At 40.2% G+C, this 18,832-nt stretch overlaps 1 protein-coding gene across 1 annotated transcript in view; it reads left to right on the top strand.

Annotated features, from left to right (window-relative positions):
* LOC113571802 (PDZ domain-containing RING finger protein 4-like) overlaps window positions 1–18,832 on the top strand; it is a 38,768-nt gene that overhangs the window by 11,319 nt on the left and 8,617 nt on the right. Inside the window, exons 2-4 of the mRNA XM_027000937.2 lie at window positions 10,169–10,422; window positions 12,433–12,535; window positions 18,211–18,309. Of these exons, the coding sequence (XP_026856738.2) occupies window positions 10,169–10,422; window positions 12,433–12,535; window positions 18,211–18,309 (456 nt within the window). The remainder of the gene's footprint in view (window positions 1–10,168; window positions 10,423–12,432; window positions 12,536–18,210; window positions 18,310–18,832) is intronic.

Genomic DNA, 18,832 nt, shown 5'->3' with positions numbered 1-18,832 from the left:
ACATCCACAATGGCATACTCACTAGCATATAGAATGACTTCCACTTTTTATTATGTGTTGCATAATTGATTTCATTACCAGTTAGTGGGTTGTCTATGCCATGTAAATGCTCAATGAACTCTTTCTGCAAATGACAAGTCTTTAATGCATTGAGCTCTATGAAAATGCAAACATGACTTAAGGATCATCATTGCCACTGACACTCATTTGGCTGCAGGAGAATATCTGGAGTGCTGTTCAACTCATCTTCTTTATGAGTAAATGAGGGTTCCCATATTGGAAAATATAAATTGGCTTTATTAAGATTTGAGCTACATTCACTTTGGTAAATTGAGTGATTTGTTTTGTTCTTACAATGAGTTTAGAGCAGCAGTGTGTTAGAAAGTATGCTGAGTGATCATCTGACTTCATCACCATCTGACTGGGCTGTGTGCTGCTTGACACTGGTCCAGTATTTCATTAGTGAGCCACAACAGTTCTCCTCTACATCTCTGCCTCGTGTTCTCATTCTCATTCTCATTCTCCCTTTGAGTAGTTTCGTTCAGTTGGAGGACCTTGTCCCTTGAGTTGGCCAAAGAAAATGATTTATGAGCATGCATCAAAAATATATTTTTGGACACATTTACAAGTGCTTTAATTGTAGCTAACAGCACCAGCTATATGTACATACACAAATGAGCCCGCATGGTTACCTCTTCCGCTCTACAACACAATCGTTGTAAACAGCATTAACACTTAGAATCAAGGCTCTCTTCAAGTCCATATATTATCTCTTTTAAAACTTGCACATGCCGTGAGACAGAATGTTATAATGTTCCTTCTTAAAATGTGAAGAATTTGAGAATCTTTACATTCCAGCATGGATGTCAGGCACACTAGATCAAGCCTGTGTCTAGTGCACACTGTGTTGAGGTAGGGTCCATTTCCTCAGTGTTGTCTCTAGCCTGAGGGCCATGTCACTCTGGGATGTCTGTTGTGTAACTGTAAGCACTTCTGCACAGTGAAAATCTTCTCTGAGTATGTGAGCTGAATTTCTTTATTCAGATACCTGAGAGGAGTATGAAGCGACTAGGGCAGCTTTTATAATTTGTGTATAGTACTACAGCATCAAATGGTGTCCTGAAGTGGTATTGCTTAACAACTTCATAATGATTTCTTGCATATACTGTTAAAATTAAGCTAATTCAGCTAATACTACTTTTAAACAAATAATATATGAGTTTGAGTCGAGTTCAGGAACTCTAAACTCAAAACATAGTCCAGTTTAAGGTTGTGCAGACACAGAGCGCTCACTGCAGTGAGGAAAAGGCTGAAAGGAAACTTGAGACACTGTGTGGACTAAACTTTAATTATTCAGTTCTTTCTATTTGCATTTTTTAAATGTCTCCAAACACTTTCAATACTGTACCACAAAAGGATCCATTTTTATGGTACTTTGGTTTTACAGCTCAGAATGAGTTGCCTGGGTTGGAGATGGTGCAGCAGTAGGGCTCTCAAAGTTCTGTGAGGTTCTGCTCTGATTGCTGCTGTGGGATGCTTCTCCAGTATAGATTCCATGCAACAGACCTATTAAATAACAGAAATGGATCACATTTGAGGATTCATTTGAGAATTGCTGAAAAGGGATGTTTCCCATATTTTATATTTGTAATAAAAAGACTGTGAATGTAAATTGTCTACAGAACCCTTTGTCTTTGCTATAGAGTTGTGTTTTGGAGAGGAAAAATATTTAATTATTGCAATAGTGATGAGCTGTGCCTCATCTCATAGACAGTGAATTTTCCACACACTAAATCAAAAAGGAAACTTGGGCGGTAGTGGGACTTGTAACGCGTGTCGGCCTGAGTGCCGCAGGGCGTGGAGCAGGACGCGCAGACTTCCTCGACAGGGACGAACATTTATTACATAAATGACAGCGGCACTCACACGTATTACAAATGATAAACATGAACATGAAACGATTTGACATTTAAACAAACACGATGCATACACTTTCAGAAGGATGAAGAAACATTAACACGTTACATCGACAATGACCAACAATGCCAAACACCCTGACGTAGCTTTAAAACAGACAAAACCAAGTACAGGTGTGTGCAGGCGTGGCCACAAATGAAAGTCCTCCCACTGCACGTGACTGGCCAAACCACGTGCCACCGTCAGTTCCGTGACGGGACTGCTTTGTGTTAGTGGCACATTCACCCAGATTGTCTGACAGAGAGCTTTGTTAACCTATAAGCTACAACCTCCAATTTGCTCAGGAACTAAAGAGGGAGGGGGAGAGAGAGAGAGAATTAACTATTTTTCTGTCACTCTTGTCTAACTTTTGCTATACTCCAGTTGTCTTCAAACATAAAATTAGGTTATTTGAGTGAGTTTAAAACGAGGCTGAAAGAGACAATATGAGACAGAGTTAGACAGAGAGAAAAGCTGAGGAATGTATAATGAATGCAACTCCATTTTGCTTTTAAGAACTGTGGCTTTAGGGTAGTGCACAGAGACCGGTGTCAATGCAGCATGTTGAATCCCTGCTAAACACTTATTATATTGCTATATTTTTATTGTCACTAAATTTGTATAAGAACAATGTAAACCATTTGCATAATTCTGAATTCTGCCTCGATTCTTTTGATATGAAACCTAGGCATCTAAAATCACAATAGTTTATGTTCTTAACCATTTGTTTTCATGCCCATTGGTGGTCATCTTGAGATGCCATTCAGTGCTGAACTTTTTTTTTATTTTTGAGTTGAATTTTTCAACTCAAGTGTTGAAAACCATTATTTTGGTGATGATGTATAATATTCTCAGGATTGACCATATGAATCTGCATTTATTGGGCTTGGTTACAGTGCTGTATTTCTTGCGTTGTAGTTCTAACGCCTTCTGTCTTTGTTTTTGTCTCTTGCCTTTTATCCAGGGGACTTTCTCAATGTCCACTCCTCTTAGCTCCCCAGACCTTACTGGTCTCCCAATTATTTTCTGCCAGGCAGATGAAGGAGCACCACTGGGGTCCTGACTGACCCTTGGTGCTCCGTGTGCTTGTTACATCTGATATCTGTGCTGATGTGCCACCCTGCGACCCTCTCTCTTGCCATAATGAGGAGAGAATCAGTGAGCAAGTGACAGCCAGTCAGTGGAAGCGTCTTTGTTGTAAACGCGTACATGTCTGGCACTATGTAAATAGTGCTCACATGATGCTAATTGCCTCCTGTGCAGTGCACTTTGTGGTCGAGGATGTGCAAATGAATGTGCACTGAGTCATTGGGGCTTTTAAATCATCTCTCTCTTTCTCTTTCACCCCCACTCTATCTCTATCCCCCCTCTTCTCTTTCGTTCAAAGAAGAGACTAGACATCATGTGCAGTTAGAATTTTTTCACAAAAATCAAATTGTTGTGACTTAAGTGACACTGTAGGTCACTGAAAGGAGAATGCTTTGCAGTGTTCTGCAACATGTTTGCTTTATTACAGGTCTTTACAGAATCAGAAACTTAATTTAGTTTATTACCTTTAGAATTTCAGGACCTGAAAAATAGAGTCCTGTTATTGGTCCTGGAATTTACTTATGCCATAAGACTGAAGATTGTTTTTAAAAGGGTAATTATGCTGAAATGATTTTCAAACCTGGAATCTCCCATGATTGTGTAATTTAGTCTTAGTCCAGGTTTAATCTCTGTGTACAACACTTCCCATCTCATGCTCAAAGGTCTCTGCATTTCAGAATTTTGACTATTTGGACTGACCTCTCTAAAACAACACAAAGAAAAGAAGCGGAGCTCCACAACCACTACTCATTTTGAGCATTTCCCTTTTTCACTGACCAACTGATGACCCACTAATGTGTGACAGTTCTGCCAGCAGCCAAGCTTGAGCACAATATCCAAAGTGAGCAGAACCAAAACCAGAGTTACCCAAAAGCCAGAAAACTGCTGAAAATCCATTTAATGTATCTGGATATAGATCCCCGAGCAGACCAGCTCCATTAATGTATGGCTGTGTTCGCCTCGTGTTTTATGTTGCTGTGGGGGGTGAAAGGCTGGATGTTAAGCTGCCTTGTGCTGTGATGCAGGGGGACAGTCAGATTTCCCTTGTGGTCTTCCGGCCGTTTTTATTTTAGAGTTCCGTATCAGTGGAGCGGCTCAGAATGTGTGGGGGGCTCCCCAGAAAGGCTGCTTCTTCTCTCCCTGAGTGATTTATGTACTCATAACATCTTTACTGTACCGGACCACTCGTCATATTTTAGCCTGACACTTATTATTGAAATGAGACATTTAGGACGAGTGAACAGAGGCCCCAGTGTTAGCTGGGTGGCAGCATGGCTCTGCCGCTCTCTCTCCCCTCCTTGGAGTTGGGGGTTCCCTTCCAGGGACTTAATGCAGCTCTTCAGCTAAGCGGCCCCACACCTCTCACCTGAGCAGCGCATTTTATTTATGAAAATGTAAATTGATTCCTGGAGCAAAAAGGGGCAAGGCGGAGGTGCATAGTTTGTGACTCAGGAGGCGTTCACTCATTCAGTCACACTTGGGAGCAAACGGTGCCATGTATGAAAATGAGAGTGGGCATCTCGAGCACATTGCTCATCCAGGACTCAGTAGTGAAGTCCCCTGGAGTCACCCCCCCCCACCACTCACCACGGCAACAAAGATAATGAAGAAGCTGGGGAAATGCATCATAAACCCCCTACATGCTCCTTCTTTTTGGCCTGAAGAGGTTGATGTAATGCTTTACCAGCCTCCTGCGTTTTTGGTTATTTAGTTGTTCATTGTCAGACACTCCTCTCTATAGGCCTGTTAGGTTCATCTCCTGTCTGGAGCCTCTGGCTGAGCAGGGTGGATGCAGGGCCCCTGGACTGTACCAGTGGTGGATTCACTTCCCTAAAGGACACAGCATAGCTGTGTTAGCAATCACACAGCATGGCTGTTAGTCATCACACGTACAACACCTGAAGTTAAACTGCTTCATTCCTGATGAATCTGATTCAGTGCTAAATATTAGATATTATGCACAGCACTGCGGCTTTTATAGAATAGTGGGCATTAATAAATATGTCAAAGCCTCAATTCAGATAAGGAGTGTCTCTGTCACCTGCTTTAAACTGAAGGGATAATATTGCAAGGCAAGTAATAAAGAAGGGTCAACCAGCACTGAGGTCTCACTGTTTTATGTGTGGTTTAATGCTCCTAGCCATCTCCCTTGATGCTAGCATTTTTTAAACGTATGAATATTTTTTTTCTTAAGCATGTTTCACTCATAGCTTTACTTATTTTAAATTAACTCTGGTCTGTTATCTAATTTATGCCATTGAGGTCACTTTACAATATTATGAGCATACTTGCGCTGCAAAACAGCATCAGACATATTCAACAAAAAATGCTCATATGTTCAATTTAGTATCCCCCAGTTATTTTAATATGAAAAACCCTGTAATCATCCATAATGTCACAATGGAATATTTTCTATTCAGTATTCCTTTTGTAAAATGTAAAACCTTTGTATAATAGCTACTTAAGAAGTAGTGTTTTTGAAAGATTATTAGAATAAGGGAAATTTTGAGAGGTATTGAAAAATCGGATTAAAATATACACAAATGTATCAAGAGGCTTTTGTTTACTCCTAGATTGACAGTAGCTTGTGTAGCACAGCTTTGTGAGTGTGAAAAGGGCATCCTGTGAGATTAAGGATGAAAACATGGCTCTTTCCCCAGCACAGCTGCTGTGTGCCTGTGTGCAAACATTAACAGATAAATCACAGTTTGGCCATTCTACTTATCTGAATCAAAGCTTTGCCATGTTAATGCCCACTATTCTACAAAAGCCCCAGTGCTATGCACAATATCCAGTGTGTGACACTGAGCCAGATTCATTAGGAACGAAGCAGTTTAACTTCAGATGTTCAGTGTATGTGTGAGGCTATTTGTGTCACCCATTGAAAGATCATGCTAAGCAGTTCCTCAAGGACAGCATGCCAGTATCTTGGATCCACATCCATATTTGTAAACACCACACATACATCTGTGTAAACACCACACATACATCTGTGTAAGCACAAAATAATAAGCCTCCTGCTGGAAACATCTCCATAAAGACAAACTATGGTGCAGGAAGGAAAACACTGATTTGTAATTACTCAGAGGAGAGTTTTTAAATGAGTTTGGGCTCCTCAAAGAGCTTATCTATCAGTGAATGGATGGACCTAAATAAGAAATTATGAAAATTGAAAAGGTGTTATGGGTTTCTGCAAGATGCTGGAGAATTCTAGGTGCTTAATGCTGAGTGGCCACTGTAAATGAGCGATAATATCCATGATTAGGAGTAATTAGGGACCAAATAATGGTGCTTGTAAATTTGGCTGATTTTAGCATCAACCCACTAAAAGACGCTGCACTCAGGTTGCCTCTCCTACTCTACAGTATGTCCAGAACCTGTCCTTGTCTTCTTAGAGCACATTACTCCTCACCAAGTTAAGATGCTAATCTCTTTAAATGATTCATTCTCCCTATATGCATATTATACTCCGCATGCATTTCCTTGTGATATGACTCTCATGTCCTTGAACATGTGTGTGATAACAGTGTTGCTTCAGCATTGAACCTCTCTTAGGTAGCAGGATACTAACAAGGTGGCCAGGCAGGTGTCCATAGATGCCCATTAATATTCACACTCTCAACTTGCATTAATGGGTCCATCTGGCCCTCATGTAAACAATGAAGAAAAAAAGCTATTTTTTTCTTTCTGATTAAAATAGTTTATTTTTCTTCTGTAAGGCCTTGCCTGCCATCAGACCAGGAGAAGGGAAAGGCATTGCCAGCTCTTCTGGTTGGTTCATTTTCCTCCCAGCCTGTCATAAGCCATAGGCATGCTCATTTATCTCGTACAGGTTCTTTGTCTCCAATCTTCTGGCTTCAGGACCCAACTACTGGACCATAACTGAGGTGGTCCGTACAATGTCCGAAGGCTTCGTGAGGAAACACGGCCTCCAGCGAAGGGTCGGGGCCTAGTGTTAATGATGAGTTTCAAATGCTGACTGGTGGAAAAGTGAGGCAAATTTGCTTAGAGCAGAAGAGCAGAGCAGAAGGGGAGACTGAGCCTGGTGAGATGGGTGCCCTGTGTGGAGTTGTGCTGATTCTAGTTTTCCTCTCTCGTGTTTGTCTCGAGCATCCCTCAGGAGAGTTGACCTACTTTATCTCCCAGCTGATTAATATAACACCACTTCTCACAAAGGTCACTTCAGTAAGAGAAGTGTCTTCAGAGAGAGTGTTATTTGGTTGTGTTTATCACCCAAAGAGAAGCAAGAAATAACTCTTGTGTTGTCTTAGCGCTTCTCAGCCATCTCACACTAATGCTGTCAATTCATAATCCTTTGGCTTCTTCTTCATATAACAGAAAACCAGGACATGTGTACAGAGAAGTGTAATTCTATAGTAATAGTGAAATGCTGTAGAATAGTGTGATTCTATTCTACAGAGTTTTTATTGAAACAGTTTCTACATCGTATCATCTGATCATTATTTGTATTCTTGGCAAGAATCTACATTATAGCCTAAAGTAAAGGACATTAGTACAACTTATATTCACAAAAAAAATGAGTGGTTAGCTTATGTGCTTTTTTTTATTATTAGCTTATGAGATGTATTTTATGCACTCTTGTCATTTGGATACACTAGCCTTAAGCAACTAAATGAATGATGAATGAATAAATGTGTGCTGTTTTTACCCAACATTGCAGCCTTTTTATCACACTCTTTCTCTCTCTCTCTCTCTCTCTCTCTCTCTCTCTCTCTCTCGCTCTCTCTCTCTCTCTCGCTCGCTCTCTCTCCTGCTCTCATTCTCTCTATTTCACTCTGTTCCTCTCAAGATGTTCTTTGTAGTGATCCTAATGGAAACAACATTGCTGGGGTAAAAGCAGTATTTCGAAAGCAGAGAGGGAAAATTGTACTGGCTTGACCATATTCAGGCAGAAGATCCTTATCTTCTGTTTCAAAGCCTATTCATAGGAGTATTTCATCCTCATTGTTCTCGCTCTGCCTCCCAATTACTGGGCTAAATGAACCAGGGTATCTTTATATACATATGCCATGCGCAGAGCAATGATATTCAATCCAGTCAGCAAATAGAGCAACCCACCAATAGTGGAACCCACAAGCCCTCTTTGAGACTGACCACTGAAGATGATCATGGTACAAATTTGAAATTATGTTGAGATGCTGTGTGTGCTCTGTTTTTCCTCTGAAACACATTCTGTAATTTATATAATTCTGGGAGAGCATATAATTGCTTTATTGTTCATTTGCTGTGAGGATAAATGTTCCAACAGCTAATCAGTGTCAAATGTGAATTATATACAGCATTAAAAAAGTCTTTAAAAGAAATCAAATGCTTGTGCTGCGAGTGTTTAGACTGCAGGCAGTATTCTGTAGTAATCTTAATGTACAATTTCCTTCTTACTTCTATGTGTCATATATAGTATTAGTTTATATATATTCTCATATATAGTATTAGTACAAGTTGTTGGATATTTGCTACCCTGTACTGTTTGCAGTTTAAATAAGTAAAATTAGATGGAGCAGAGATGTAAACAGCAAGGGGTTTCATTTCTTTGTTTCTTCTTTCTTATTAGTTAACTGTGACATCATCACACATATTGAATGCACACCCTACAGAGAAAGAGTGATGATATTCATTACTTGTGATAATATTCTCCAGTGAGAACAGAAACCACTGTATACCATTCTCCATTTTAAACAAAGCTAGACTGGCCTCAAGGGGACTGAGTGTAAGGCAGCCTGCCATTAGTATACATAACCACTGACCCTCAGAGCTTTAAGAGGGATGCAACCATTACATTTATTTCAGGCATGGGCCTCTGATATTCATCTCTCTTTATCCGTTTAGAAACTAAACAAGACAGAATTTGTAGGTAGATACTTGAATTAAGTGTTGTTGGAATTGATTATTTGAAAAGCTAATGCTACAACAGTTTGAAATGGTTGCTGTTAAGTGTGCAAGGAAATGCTTATCTGTAATAGCCTCCAGGTCCCATGGGTGCCTTAATTGTCTCAGATTTCAACTGGCCAATGAACAATTATAGATTAAAGGCTAAATATGGGTGGAAAAGACTAAATGGCTTGGTAGCTAAGCCAAGGCCTTCTTTATATAACATGCATTAAATAATCAGCTCTTTCTTGCACTTGCATAGTAATTGAACAGAGCCAGTGCTCCATCAGGAATTATATGGAGCAGTTCTGGCGTATCAGGTGGACCTCCAGGGCCATTCTGAACAAGACAAAAGGGTTATCCCGAGCTCTGTTTTTTCTCCCTCATGAAGATACAAATGTTGTTATTGACGCACATGCTAATAATATTTGACAGTCATACAAGAACGTGCTATGAAGGGACCTCTATTAAATTATGTATTTAAAGGAAAGGCACACATTCTGCATTAAAGGTTCTGTCTGATGCCTTTTGGAGGTCTATACAGGTCTATACATACTATAAGAAAACTCTTGTAGGGAAGTTTTATATTGACTCAGCAAGAAATAGCTCGTCAAACTAAAACAGTCTCACTGACAACAAAATCAATCAAAGTTGCTATAGTGAAGAATATGAGAGGATATGAACAGTAAAGAATATGAGAAGATTCTGTATGTCTGTGACATTTTATATTATTTCACTGGTACACAATGAAGAGATGTGAACATCTCACTTGACGGAAATAGACATGAGGCTCTGTACCACTGCCACAGATTGTGCAGCACGTTCCAGTATTTGTATTATTGGCATACAGTGAAAAAAAATATGGTAACACTTTACATCAAGGTTCCCTTGGTTAATATTGAATACAATGTTATATGCAGTATAATACATCAACAAGCCATGAACTTCTGTATTAATGAACCATAAGTTATGTTAACAAGGTAATTAGTACTTGTATTAATGGTTTCCAGGGGTGAACACTGGCTAAGAGACTCTGAAGAACTATGATGGGAAAAAGTAGGCAGTTACTAAGCTGTAGAGGTAAAACATTAGATGTCCCACTTGTGGTTTATTAATATAGAAATTTGTGGTTTACTAATGTTAGTGTCCCATTCTTAGTTAAGGGGACAATAATTAAAGTGTAGCTGCACATGAGAAACAGTGCATAATTGGGATGTAAACACTCCTCCTCCAGGTTAATGGGAAGGACTTATCAAGAGCCAGTCATGAGGAGGCAGTGGAGGCCTTCCGCAGTGCCAAAGACCCCATCGTGGTCCAGGTTCTCCGACGGAACCCTCTCCCCCGGGGTCAAGGGTCATCTCCAGACGTCCAGCTGGTGGACGTGTGCACACAGACAGACATCACCTTTGAGCACATCATGGCCCTGGCCAAACTCCAGCCCAGCAGCCCACCAGTACCAGACGTCTGCCCCTTCCTCCTCTCAGACAGGTACGATCAGCTCATCTCAGGTGAAGGATTCTTAATCACAATACAAATGTGAGATGTAATTTCTGCCAAAACAAACTAAGCAGTAACTAGATAGTTACTGGCAGTGATTTACAAAATTATATAACTTTACATCCTCCATCATTACACATGCTTCACAACAGAGTTTATAACGTCACAGTTTATAACTTCAGCACTTGAGTTTTTCAACTCCAGAAACTGATCCATGTATATGTTCCTCAGTAAAGGCTGTGGATTCTTAATAAGCTTTAAATGCATCAAGGGATTTTCTCAAAAACAATAAAAAGAAAGTGGAGCACTCATTTCTTTTCTTTTTAATTTACTTGTGTTTGTTCCCAAGTTCTTCAACACAGCCATGACATGTAAGATGTGAGACTTTATTTACAGAATGTGACACAGTTGGCTGAGACCAGCTTACGTACAGATTGAGAGCATGTGTGCTGGAGGTGATTAATACTGCACAATGGTCTTTGGATAATTCATTGTCTAAAATTTCTCATTCTTCCAAGAGTCATGTTTCATTTTGAAATCCTATTCATGTTAGTGTCTTTGATTTTAATTTCTTTGATTAATTTTTGCCATTTTTTGACGATGGCTGAAGCATGTGATCATGAGCATCATTAATTCTCAAATTGGCCCAAATGAACTCTGTAGATGTACATACTGCATACACATACAGCAACTACCACTTCAAGATACTTTTATGGTACTTTTACCTGAAGTCTAGAAAAGCTCTTTGTCACCTCTTTTCAAAACACACTGTGACCATATGACCACAACGCTTTTAATTCTTTCAAGATATGCTTGCAATAATAGTTACTGCATGGTTTATTCCTGTGGAATAGCAAAAAGGTTTACTAGGTAATTAAAAGCAAATTAACCTATAAAATAGGGTAGTGTAGACACCTACATTATGTCCAGATCTGCTCAGCCTGCAGCAGGGTCCCAGTGTAATCAACATGTCCCATAAAAGCAGCACTCCTGTTGGCTGCTTAGCTAACATCAGGTGCCTCAGATCCACCTTTTATAGATCCACCAGTTGTGAGTTTTTCTACTGTATCACAACAGATCATAAAACCGTGTAATTGTGCTGCATTCACATCATCAGTGCAGCATGCCACATGGCAGATACAAAAAAATAAACCATTCTGACATTTACAGCACATAGCTGCTTATACAAGTTGCTTGTGTTGCTCAAGGTGATATAACATCATATGTCCACTCCATATGCCATTTCTGTGTCATTGCTATATTGCTGTGCATCTAAATTGCAAACAACTTATTTATAATGTATAAAACTTGTCTAGGTTTTTGTCATTGTTTTGTTTTGTTTCGTTTTTTGTCTTTTCCTCCACTAAAAACCTTCCTATTTGCGTACATATTGTGCTGTGGTTTACATAATCCTGTATATAAGAGCATATGGAACAGCATTTTTTTCAGTGCATGTCTGGAATAATCCCTTATGTTATGAGAGTGGGGTTGCTTGCCTGTTCTCCCCAAGGACAAGGGCACTGCGCGAGGAGGTGGAGGCACTATTATAAACTGAAGGCTTTATAATGATTAATTAGAGACTGCCCTATTCCTCTCATGACATCATCACTGAGAAAGTATGACAGACGCTTTATTCACCTGTCATTGCCATCAGAGGAGAGGACAAAGGAAGTGTGTGGTGTGTGTGTGTGTGTGTGTGTGTGTGTGTGTGTGTGTGAAAGAGAGAGAGAGAGAGAGAGAGAGAGAGTGATTGAGAGAGAGAGTGAGTGAATGAGTGAGGGGGGGGGGGTGTGATGAAAATCTGAGTTATTTGCCTTTTCCTTTTCTCCATGCCCTGACACTCTTAGTCTCCATATAGAGAGCATTCTGCACTCCTGCTCTGGTTTACCTGCCGTCTGACTCGGTTTGTCTCACCACATTTGCTCAACCCTTTGTCCTCTACACCTCCACTTTGTCCTAGCCTCTGTTCTCACCTTGTACACTGTTGTGCTTTGCCCCTAGCTGTAACTCTCTCCACACCATGGGCCAGGAGTATTATGAAGGGAGTGAGTACCTCTCCAACATGGCGCCCGATGCCGAGAGGACTGATGAGTTGGAGTATGAGGTAAGACTTCATTTGGCTTACGCCTGTCACTTTTATTCATAACAGTTAACATCCACCCAGCATGACTCCCTCATAATAGACATTTCCCAATCATAAGATCAGTCCTGCTGGTAATAGACATCCCAGAGCTGTGCTCATGGGTCTCTGCTGACAGATGAGGGTCATAATCCTGACCTAAGACACACCATCACAGTCTGGTAAATAAATGGAGGGGTGGGGCACATTGTTGCCCTTGGCTGCATCAGCTGAGACCATTGTTGCATTTAGTGTTGCAATGCTTCTATTTGGCAGGCTCTGGTTAGTTATAGTAATTACTAAAAAATTAGTCATAGTTTGCTGATATAGACCATATGGTAATTTCCAAATTTAGCCACGATTTTGCAGGCTTATTAATCGGTGGGACCCCTTGTTTGTGTTTTGGTGGTTGGTTTTGGTGATTAAACCAAGGATAAGAGTCTTTCTGTTAATGATATGATGGACAAATGGCTTGACTGTTTGCTAGGTGGAGTGGCACTAGGCTGCTGTGTAGAAGGGCCCCAAATGGGAACTTCACTGCCCATTCAGTGGCTGCATTTGGTGTATTGGTGTAAAAAAGCAATAGCATATAAAAAGCAATAGTGTGCTTTGTTCCACTCAGAAGTGCAGTGTTTCTTATTTTGTGATACACTCTAGAGTCTATCATATTGATGTGCTTATGAATGAGACCTATCTCGTATCATATTCATACTAAAGCAGTTCTGTACCACTGATTTTGATTGTTTTTATTCCATGAGTGAATTTGCTCATTATGTATATGTCACTGCATCAGAAACTTATAAGCCATTACATTTAAAACCTTTGTTAGGTTAAGATAGTCCATCTTTTTGTCAAGCACCGTTCGTCATCTGAAATTTCCCTCCATTACATTAAGCCTTGATAGATGATATCAATAGTCTTATAAGTTACATTCTTGTTTTGATCCACCAAGCTGAACCACTAACCTTAAGACTGATTTATTTCCAGGCTGGTTGAGTGAAGCTAAGGGATTTGAGTGATCTGTGGTGAGAGTAAAGTGAGAGTAAAGTTATTTGAATGATTTTCCCCACCAAGCCAGAGCTGCAGGTCCTCTTCAGACATTTACACACCCACTCGCGTCTTCTGCTGCTCACATTAAGTCAGAGAAAATATAATATATTAAGCACTGAACTACACGGCTCATTTCTATTCGCTAATCCTATTACATTGTGTGTGCTCTTTTTATTTCATGCTTGGAAGGGTAGATTCCACGCAAATGTACCTCCACTTAACATTTATCAGTAGGAATGTCTTTGCACAGGAAGAGTAGCCCACTTAAAGCTGACTAACATTTTAAAAGAAAGTATTGACTGAGAAATGAGAATCAAAAAGGACTGTAACTGTCCCTTTAGATTCCACTGGCATGTTTGATTTTTTACAGTTTATGTGCTCATAGTTATAAAATATGTGTGAAAAAAAAAAAGATAACGGTCACATAAATGTTAGTGCAAAGGAATGGAGCAATCTTTTTATGTTAGGTATTTCAGAAAGTCAATATCTGGATTTTTAAATTTGGTATGTATATTTTTTGTTTGTTTGTAGATTGGGTTTTTGCTTCTTGTTTGTGGCCTCATCATAAGAGGAGATCCCTCTCCCTGACTCTCAGAGCTGCGATTGTGGAGAGGAAGCACATTCTCCTCTGTGTGCTTTCCTGCCTCCTCCCTACTCCCAGCACTTCCTTTCCTTCTTCCCTCCCCGCTACTCTTTCTACTGCTGCCATGCAAATGCACACACTTATGACGGGACACTGCCTGGCCTATGGTGGCAGTCTCCTCCTCTAATCACTCCATCATGCTTGCTAATTTACTGTCATTCCTTTATTCTTCTCCTCGGTTCTATCTCACCACTCCCATGAGCCTGTGGAGCACATCTGGGAAATGAAATCAGAGAGAGACGGAACAGCAGGAGCAAGGATGTCTGCATTCCTGGGAAGACACTTTGTAAAGGATATCAGATGTTGCTTTCAGAATAGAGCCACAGAAGGAATAATGGTACATTCTGACATCCTGACCCTGGAGAATGAAGTCCATTGTTGTAGGGTTTGCCACTGTAGGCTGGAGAGCAGGTGTGCACGGCCGATAGTGAGGCTTCTCACGGCTGTTCAAACTTTGCGTTCTTAAGTGATTCCTCCGATTACCTGAAATACACAGAGCAACACTGCTGTTATAGTACCATTATAACCTATAAATGTGTGATTTATGTCTAAGATTATTAGTACCAAATTGGTTTCTTCTTTGGCAGTATCCCTAATTAGGGTGTTATGTCTCAAAAATGATTGGTTTTCTTCTCATGTCAGTGTTGGTCCTTATCACATGGAGCACAACTATGACACCTCTAGCATGTTTTCTATGAAGAACAAAGAAAAGCTGCAGATTCACATTACTGGGGCTTTAATTGGTACTTTAAAAATGATCAAATAATACAGAAGAATGTCAGTTTCTCTCTCTCTCAGTATTCAACAGTATGTTGCACCCCATCTGTTGGTTTTATTAGCATCAGTGACTGCACTTCACTTGACTGGTACACTCAGAAACATTCAAAGATCTGAGTTTTTCTACTGGAGTGGGTCAAAAAAGAGACACAAGGCCTGACAATATAGTTGCCACACTTTAGTGTCTCTCCTCTCCCCAGCTCTTACGATGCTCTGGGGGGCAATTAGCAGTGCAAGCCTCTCGACTAGTGGGCTTATGCGGGGCTGCCACTGTTTGATGAACACAAGAAGATAAAGAGCAGGAAGTCTGTGCCACCTCTAGCAGTACATGCACCAGATGGCTCTCTCTGGTAGCTTCATTTGTCCCTCTCTTCTGCCCCTCAGCCTACTTTTATGTTTCCCAGATTCTCTTTTCAAAGCTCTGACAGCCCTGACATGTGGCACTAGTCAAGCCCCAGATGTCAGTGGCTTAATTATTGCTTGCGTTTTGGCTCTGACCACCGGCCAGTCTGTAGTTGGGCTGGTAGAATGCTGGTGTGAAGGCCAAAGACCCACCTCACCTGTAATTGTAGCTGTCTACGTCTAAAGGTTTACTGTCATATGGAAACAGTAAAAGTGTAGTTATAGTACATATTTACTTACCAGAGAACATCGTAGCAATACAGTGCATCCGGAAAGTATTCACAGCGCTTCACTTTTTCCACATTTCGTTATGCTACAGCCTTATTCCAAAATGGATTAAATTCATTTTTTCCCTCGAAGGTCTACACACAATACCCCATAATGACAAAGTAGAAACAGTTTGTTTGGAATTGTTGCAAATTTATTAAAAATAAAAAATCCAAAAAAAATCACATGTACCTAAGTATTCACATCCTTTGCTCAGTACTTTGTTGAAGCACCTTTGGCAGCAATTACAGCCTCAAGTCTTTTTGAGTATGATGCTACAAGCTTGGCACACCTATTTTTTGGACAGTTTCTCCCATTCTTCTTTGCAGAACCTCTCAAGCTTCATCAGGTTGGATGGGGAGCATCAGGGCACAGCCATTTTCAGATCTCTCCAGAGATGTTCAATCAGGTTCAAGTCTGGGCTCTTGCTGGGCCACTCAAGAACATTCACAGAGTTGTCCCGAAGCCACTCCTTTGTTATCTTAGCTGTGTGCTTAGGGTCATTGTCCTGTTGGAAGATGAACCTTCACCCCAGTCTGAGGTCCAGAGTGCTCTGGAGCAGGCTTTCTTCAAGGATGTCTCTGTACATTGCTGCATTCATCTTTCTGACTAGTTTCACAGTTCCTGCTGCTGAAAAGCAATCCCACAGCATGATGCTGTCACCACCATGCTTCACTGTAGGGATGGTATTGGCCAGGTGATAAGCGGTGCCTGGTTTCTGCCAGACATGATGCTTGGCATTCAGGCCAAAGAGTTCAATCTTTGTTTAATCAGATCAGAGAATTTTGTTTCTCATGGTCTGAGAGTCCTTCAGGTACCTTTTAACAAACTCCAGGTGGGCTGTCTTGTGCCTTTTACTGAGGAGTGGCTTCTGTCTGGCCACTCTACCATACAGGCCTGATTGGTGGAGTGCTGCAGAAATGGTTGTCCTTCTGGAAGGTTCTCCTCTCTTCAAAGAGTAATGCTGAAGCCCTGTCAGAGTGACCCTTGGTTCTTCGTCACATCTCAGACTAAGGCCCTTCTACCCTGTTCACTCAGATTGGCCGGGCGGCCAGCTCTAGGAAGAGTCCTGGTGGTTCCAAACTTCTTCCATTTATGGATGATGGAGGCCAGTGTGCTCATTAGGACCTTCAATGCTGCAGACGTTTTTCTGTACCTTTCCCCCCGATCTGTGCCTCGATACAATCCTGTTTCGGAGGTCTAGATACAATTCCTTGGACTTCATGGCTTGGTTTGTGCTCTGACATGTAGTGTCAACTATGGGACCTTATATAGACAGGCCTGTGCCTTTCCAAATCATGTCCAATCAACTGGATTTACTACAGGTGGACTCCAATTAAGTTGTTGAAACAACTGAAGGATGATCAGTGGAAACAGGATGTACCTGAGCTCAATTTTGAGTGTCATGGCAAAAGCTGTGAATACTTATGTACATGTGATTTTTTTTGTTTTTGTATTTTTAATAAATTTGCAACAATTGCAAACAAACATTTTTCACTTTGTCATGGGGTATTGTGTGTAGAATTTTGAGGGGAAAAAAATGAATTTAATACATTTTGGAATAAGGCTGTAACATAACAAAATGTGGAAAAATTGAAGCGCTGGGAACACTTTCCGGATGCACTGTATTTAGACAGTATGCACTAGAATATAGTGTCAATTTACACACCATGCATGACTATACTGATAATATGTATAGAGGAAATACTAGTGTGACCTTTGCTGGTATAATATTTAAATGAATGTAATACATAAATGCATTGCTGCCAAGAGGCTGATGGCCTCAGTCTAAGAGGTTGTGGAGCTTATGGGTTATAGAATCTGTAAGATAGAGTATGGGTGTTTATGGGTTATAGAATTACAGGCTAGAGTATGGGTGCCTTTGCCAATGAGCAAACCTGTGACTGGTGTGTTTTGCAGTTTGCTCAGTTCTATGTTGCATATTTCTACTTCAAGCATTTTGCGTATTTTCAGTTGTAGTTCATTTATTTTCCTTGTGTTTTGACAATATTTTTTTTTTTAAATATTGCATTGTAGAATCATCTGTGATCATTTGTTGATCATTCAGGAAACTAAAATTGTGAGGCGCTAATGAGCTGAGACCACTTTCACCAACACTGCAGTGGAACAGCCAATGAATTTTTCATCTGGGCAGCCACTCTGGTTAAAACACAGCAATCACTGACTGAATAAATTAATTCTAATTAGCATAAGTACATCTTATTTACAAACCAAACATTAATTTTGAAACTGAAACTGCATATTAAGTGTGCCAATGTTCTTGAAAGTGCTAGTAAAAACTCTTACTCATTAAGTGGTATGACTGAAAGAAAACAGTTTGTACCATTTAAAGAGAATTTCTGTATACATGGCTTCAGAATTTCAGTAAGAGCTAGAAATGCACAGATAAGTAGTCCCTGTGCAAAATATTTATTAGAGGAGAGTGCAGCACAACCCTGGACTGTTTTACTTTCCACAAACTGGCCAAAATGTCAGTCTAACATTATAATTAACCTTTTAGGAGGTGGAGCTCTGTCGTTTGAACAGTCAGGAGAAGCTTGGGCTCACTCTGTGCTACAGGACTGACGATGAGGATGACATCGCTATCTATGTGTCAGAGGTGAGGGTCTCTCTCTGTTGAAATGCCAACCAAAGTAAATGAACCTAATTTTATCAATAACCTTTTCCTCTCTGTCTAGATTATAGTTAAATGCAGTACAACTCCAACTATTTTCAAAGTTCATAACTGGAATACCAATTAAGAATAAGGGGTATAAGTAGTTACCAAATTTGACAAAAGTACTATAAAAATATTATTGTATTAATAGGTGTTTATGGACTCGTATAAGTCTTCATAACAAAGTAGCTGTTTGTTATGTTTAAAGTTCAAAATGTGGTCTCTGGTTCTGTCGTTTGTCATTTTCTCCTGTCCCTGACATAAATACACATGGGTATGCAATTAGCAATACAAATATTTGTGCAGCTCTGTACTGTGATTGACAGCATATATTTACAAAAACAAACATCCAAACATGGTCCTGCTGTTTTTTAACCCCTGGTGAAAACACCTTTTAATGCTGTTCATTAAAAATGTATGGAATCTGCTGCATATCAATGTCAGCTAGGGAGCACATGTTCTTTGT

This window comes from Electrophorus electricus, chromosome 2 (genome assembly GCF_013358815.1).
Source record: "Electrophorus electricus isolate fEleEle1 chromosome 2, fEleEle1.pri, whole genome shotgun sequence".
NCBI classification, from domain to species: Eukaryota; Metazoa; Chordata; class Actinopteri; order Gymnotiformes; family Gymnotidae; genus Electrophorus; species Electrophorus electricus.
This window is presented reverse-complemented; position numbering and strand designations above follow the sequence as displayed.